This window comes from Myotis lucifugus, unplaced genomic scaffold (assembly GCF_000147115.1).
Source record: "Myotis lucifugus unplaced genomic scaffold, Myoluc2.0 scaffold_138, whole genome shotgun sequence".
In the NCBI taxonomy this organism is placed as follows: Eukaryota; Metazoa; Chordata; class Mammalia; order Chiroptera; family Vespertilionidae; genus Myotis; species Myotis lucifugus.
The window spans coordinates 1,857,659-1,863,514 of NW_005871186.1; the positions used below are offsets into that span (position 1 = coordinate 1,857,659).

The following is a 5,856-nucleotide window of genomic DNA, read 5'->3' on the forward strand; positions in this document are numbered from 1 at the left end:
CAAGCTTCCTTTTGTCATTTTCTGATATCTTGACTGTGAAGGCAGGAAACAAAAACAGGACAATGACATGTAAGGACTGGACAAACACTCATGCAGGCAGGGTGAAGGGAGTTGGGGCAGGAGACCAGATAAGCAGAGTTGAGTTGTAAATGGAACTAGAGATATATTTTAGTTGAACCCGGAAAGAAAGGAGGTTGAGGGGTTATTTGGAATTTTAAACAGAATAGGCCAGCTGTGAGATTGAGGTGTAGGGGTCAATAAACTGAGGGCCAGGGATGTTCAGCAGGAACACACAGGAAGTAAGAGAGTTGTACAGGGATATTCAGGAAGAGGAGACACCTGTTTGGAATTGGAGAAGCACATTGACTTAGGATAAAGTGACAGCATATTTAAGAGGACATTCATTCATTTATTCAAGAAATACTTAACAAGTTTCTACATGGTTGTTGCTATGGATATTAGTGGCAGTAAATAGAAAACCACAGCCCTGTTGTGGGACTTGCATGTTGTCCATCCCAATGCTAAGTCCTAGAGAAAATTGACAGATATACATTAGAGTTGGAGAAGACGTTTCTACAATGAAGAGGGCTTTTATTCTGATCTAAGTAAATAAAATTGATGAAAGAATTTTATACACTTTCTTTTTTTTGAAATTTTGTTTTATTGCTTAAGGTATTACAAAAAATATTACATATGTCTCCTTTTTTCCCCCCTTGACCTTCCCCCGGCCTCCCCTACCCGCCAGTGTCTAGTGTCCATTGGTTATGCTTATATGCATGCATACAAGTCCTTTGGTTGGTTAAGAGATCAACAGAATTTTATACACTTTCTATTTGTGCAAGTGTCTAAAATTGGGAGATACCCATAAGTCTCTGTTTGAATCTGACGGTGGTGTATTATGCAACAGTAGGAGAGAAGAAAGTTTCTGCAGGAATGGAGTCATTTACGCATTCGTTTAAAAAGCACTTTTGAACACCAACCATGTTCAGCCGAGTCTATGAATTTAGAAATGAGTAACTCATAGTCCTATAAATGAACAGACACATGCATTGGCAACACAGATCATACTCTCCTTACTTAATTTAGTATATTAACAAGTCCTCATTGAAACACTGAGAAAATCCTCCTGGATGAGTCCGAGAAGGTTTCATGAAGACGGGGCACAAGCTTGGCAAGGTAAGGAAGGGGACAGAGGAAAGCATTCCAGATAAATTGTATGAGCTACAAGCATGGCTGCGTTAGGAAGTGGCAGCGAATCTAATGTGGCCGAACATAGGATAAATATTTAGAGAGATGGTACGAGGTGAGATAAATAATTTAGGCAGGAACAAGTTTGTAAGCATGTTGAGTAGTCTTCTATTTTGTAGCAATGAGATCTCATAAGTGGTTTTCAATAGGGAAATAACATATGTTGTCTGTCACATTGCAGTGGATGGATTGAGAGTGTGTGCGTGGAAACTAAAGAGGAGGCATTTATAGTGATAAAGGTAAGAGATGATGTGAATTTGCGAAGACACAAAGAGCACAGAGAGGAGAAGAACAGCGTGGAAAACTCAGGGGGCACAGTCAGGGGCATCATTATTGACTGAGACAGAGCTCCAGGAGGTCTAGCATCTGGCAGAAGGCTGTGTGACTGGAGTATAATGAAGAGAGGTGAGAAGGGATGAGGGTGAAAAGTGAGTAGGGACCAGCCCATGCAGACACTTGTAAATCAAGGTGGATTCCATCCTCAAGTACAATGGTAATTCCATGAAGGTCTTGGGTAAGATCTGGCATAATATAATTTGTCTTTACATATAAATGATCTCTTTGGTTATAGTATAGAGAATAGATTATAGAGGGGCCAAGATTCAGACCACAAAGATCAGTCTGGAGACTTTTGTAGACTGGAAGAAAGATGATGGTGATTTAAAAAGAATGTTGGGAGGGGAAAGGAAATGAATAGGGAATGACACTTTTTTCCCCCCAGATTGATAAGATTTGCTAATGAACTGGAAATGAAGGAAGAGGGAGGGATTAAATGAAGGAGTATCCCTGAATTTCTGATCTCAGTTGCTGCAGGATGGGTGGCAGTAATATGTACTGAGATAGATAAGGCATGGGAGGAAATAGTATGTGGGGAGGTAAGATTTCTGTATGGGCTGTAATTTGTTTGAGATGACCACAGAACATCTAAAAGGAAATATGTAATAGGCAACAGGATATACTAGTCTGGAACTCAGAGAAGCTATACATTTGGGAATTCTTTGAACAGACATGGTAAAAAAGCCAAGAAGAATAGGAGAGAACACCCAGAGAAGTATGAGAATAAGAGAGAATAAAAAAGAAAAGGAGAGAGTGAGGGAAAAAAGAAGTGATGACAAGATCAGTCTAAGGAGCGTAGTGGAAATGGAAGCTAGATTGGAAAGGACTGGAAATTAAGTGAGAAATGAAGAAGTTGAATACTGTCAAAGTTTTTAACAAGTTGTGCTGTGAACGGGAATAGAATTAAGGGGTATTAGATGGAAGAAGATATAAAGCCAAGGATTACAGGATCATGTTAATGTTAATCAAAACAAAATTTTAGAAAAGAGGACAGGTTTGTGCAAGGGGAGGAAGATAGTAATAAAAATAGTTTTGGTACAATGTTTTACAGTTTTCAAGTTCTATTTTTATATGTGATTTCATCTTTCTTCACAATGAAACTCAGTAAGATGATCAGGGGAAGTATAATTATTTTCTTTACTTATAGGTGAGGAACTAAAACATTAAAAATACCAGTGAATAATGTCAGTTTCTGCTGGTAGACTGATGGCAAAATCATCACTTGGGCCCAACATTCTAAAGCTTTCCGCTCTATAGCATGGTAATGAGAGTTTTATTTAACTTGAACATGCTGGATTTGAACTGATCGTGGAGCACATGTGACACTGACATTTACATTCAGGACATTGTCAGTAAGTAACCTAAACTTTAGTTTTCTTAATTGAAAAGAGTAATCACATTTACTAAGCACTTTTTAATGCTCTAGATTTGTGTTAATCAATTTTTTAATTTAAATATTAAGAAAAAATGTTCAGTTTCATTGAGATATAATTGACAATAACATTGTATTAGTTTAAGGTATACAACATCATGATTTGATATAGGTATATATTACCAAATGATCACTACAAGTTTAGTTAACATCCATTACCTTATATAGTCACATTTTTTTTCTGGTGATGAAAACTTTAAGATCTACTTTTTTTAAAAAGCAACTTTCTAATATACAATACAATATTGTTAACTATAGTCAACATACCATACATTACCATTCCCAAAACTTATTTATCTTGTAAATGGAAATTTGTACCCTTTGACCATCTTCACTCATTTTCCCTAACTCCTGGCAATCTCCAATCTGTTTTCTGTTTCAATGAGTTAGTTTTTTGTAGATTTCATATATAAGTGACATCATACATATTTGTCTTTCTTTGTCTAAATTATTTCACTTAGCACAATGCCCTAAAAGTCCATTCATGTTGTTTCAAATGGCAGGATTTCCTTCTTTTTATGACTGAATAATATTCATTGTGTATAGATACCACATTTTTTATTCATTCATTCATTCATTCATTGTGCTAAGTGTTTTAAAAGATTATCTAAATTAATCCTCAGAAGAAATTTTTTTAGATAGGAATTGAAAAAATAGAGAAGGGAGCATAGGTCTAAATTTTGGGAAACAAATTTATTAAGCATTTTCAAAGGAAATAATGATCAAAGGGAAAAAAAGAGAAAGATAAAGGATAGCAGGAGGAAAAAGAATGGTATGAAGTTCAGAGGTCAGCCTTGCAATCAGGTGGGAGTGGACTATTGCTTTTTCTGAATGTCATGAATGCTGGAGAGGAAAGTCGGTGAAGGTAGAAGCATCTAGATATGGAAGCTAAACTAAAGCTAGGTGAGGGAGAAGAACAATGGACCTCCTCATGTTCTCAAGTTAGCTAGAGGTAGGGCTTCATGGTGAGATTTCTGAATGTTAAATAAGGAACAATGGAACTCCTGCTATAGAACTTGGAGGGAAGTGAATTATTAAAAGATGCCATGCTTAATTATTGTTTATACAGCCAAACTTGACATTTCAGGCTAAAGACTCTCCTTTCATAATTAAGAGTGCAGCTTGAGTTGGGAGGAAATAAGAAGAGAGTGAATGTTTTTGGTTAATATTTGAATTAGGCAAGGACCTCCACCTTCTATAAAGCTGTTCTTGACCATACAAAGACCATAAGAAGCTCTTTGTCTACGCAATTATTTAATGAAATCTGCCTTGTGATATTAGCTCTATTGCTATTTAATGTCCTGATCACCCAATGATTTTCTGAGCACCCCGAGGACAGAAATCATTTATAATGTTTCACAATGCATACTAGGCTAATTTTCTAATTTCTTTTAAGTTCTAGAAATGGGATCAAGGGTTAATCCTCCCAGGTGAATGATTAGAGGTTGAATTTGAATACTATAATTCATCTCACATTAGATATTTTCTGGGAGGGCCCTGTGGAAGTAGAAAACAGGAAGAAAAATTCCAGTGGCCATGTTACTCTCCAATGTCACCTCAACTCATCCAGCAATCTTCTTGTTGATGGGGATCCCAGGCCTGGAGCATCTACATATCTGGATCTCCATTCCCTTCTGCTCGGCCTATACTCTGGCTGTGCTTGGCAACTGCACTCTCCTCTTCATCATCCAGGCTGATGCAGCCCTCCATGAGCCTATGTATCTCTTTCTGGCCATGTTGGCAACCATTGATCTAGTCCTTTCTTCTTCAACATTGCCTAAAATGCTGGCTATTTTTTGGTTTAAAGATCGAGAGATCAACTTCTATGCCTGCCTGGTCCAGATGTTCTTTCTCCACTCCTTTTCCATCATGGAGTCAGCAGTGCTGCTGGCCATGGCCTTTGACCGCTATGTGGCCATCTGCAAGCCACTGCACTACACCACGGTACTGACCAGGACCCTTATCACCAAGATTGGTATAGCTGCTATGGCTCGGGCTGTGACACTAATGACTCCACTCCCCTTTCTGCTCAGACGCTTCCACTACTGCCGAGGACCCATGATCGCCCACTGCTACTGTGAGCACATGGCTGTGGTAAGGCTGGCCTGCGGGGACACTCGCTTCAACAATATCTATGGCATTGCAGTGGCCATGTTTATAGTGGTGTTGGATCTGCTCTTTGTTATTTTGTCTTACATCTTCATCCTTCAGGCAGTTCTACAGCTTGCCTCTCAGGAAGCCCGTTACAAGGCCTTTGGGACATGTGTGTCTCATATAGGTGCCATCTTAGCCTTCTATACACCTGTTGTCATCTCCTCAGTCATGCACCGTGTGGCTCGCCGAGCTGCCCCACATGTGCACATTCTCCTTGCCAATTTCTATCTGCTCTTCCCACCTATGATTAATCCCATTATCTATGGGGTCAAGACCAAGCAGATTCGTGAGAGAGTCTTAAGACTATTCCTGAGAAAGGATGTGCGAATGGAGAGTGAAGGATAGGTGAAGAAAAAGTGGTGCAGGTTGAATGCAGGAGTGGGGGTGTGGATATGATAGAAAGTGGAGGCTATCAGAGTCTCTATGGTTAGTTCTTTCTTGGTATAGCTAAAAAACGAAATATCCTGAAACTTACAGAGTCACCAGTCTGATCAGGACTCATGGATCTGTGTCCTTTGGTAGCCTCTGGATTCAAACTGATGACTTTTCTGTTTCTTCAAAGAGCCCACTGTTCTATCCTGGGTTTGACAAAGGCTTAACCCACTCTGCTCTTGGAAACCTCACCTAAAGACACAATGCAGCTTCATTTATTAAGAGAAGACTGTGAGAATCTGAGTTTCTATTTT

The 5,856-nt window shown here is 38.9% G+C and overlaps 1 protein-coding gene across 1 annotated transcript; it reads left to right on the top strand.

Moving 5' to 3' along the window:
• The first annotated feature begins 4,552 nt into the window (after positions 1 to 4,552).
• Positions 4,553 to 5,515, top strand: LOC102423500 (olfactory receptor 52K1-like). Its single transcript, XM_006094591.1, has one exon. The coding sequence runs from the start codon at positions 4,553 to 4,555 to the stop codon at positions 5,513 to 5,515; it is 963 nt and encodes a 320-aa protein (XP_006094653.1).
• The last annotated feature ends 341 nt before the right edge of the window (positions 5,516 to 5,856 follow it).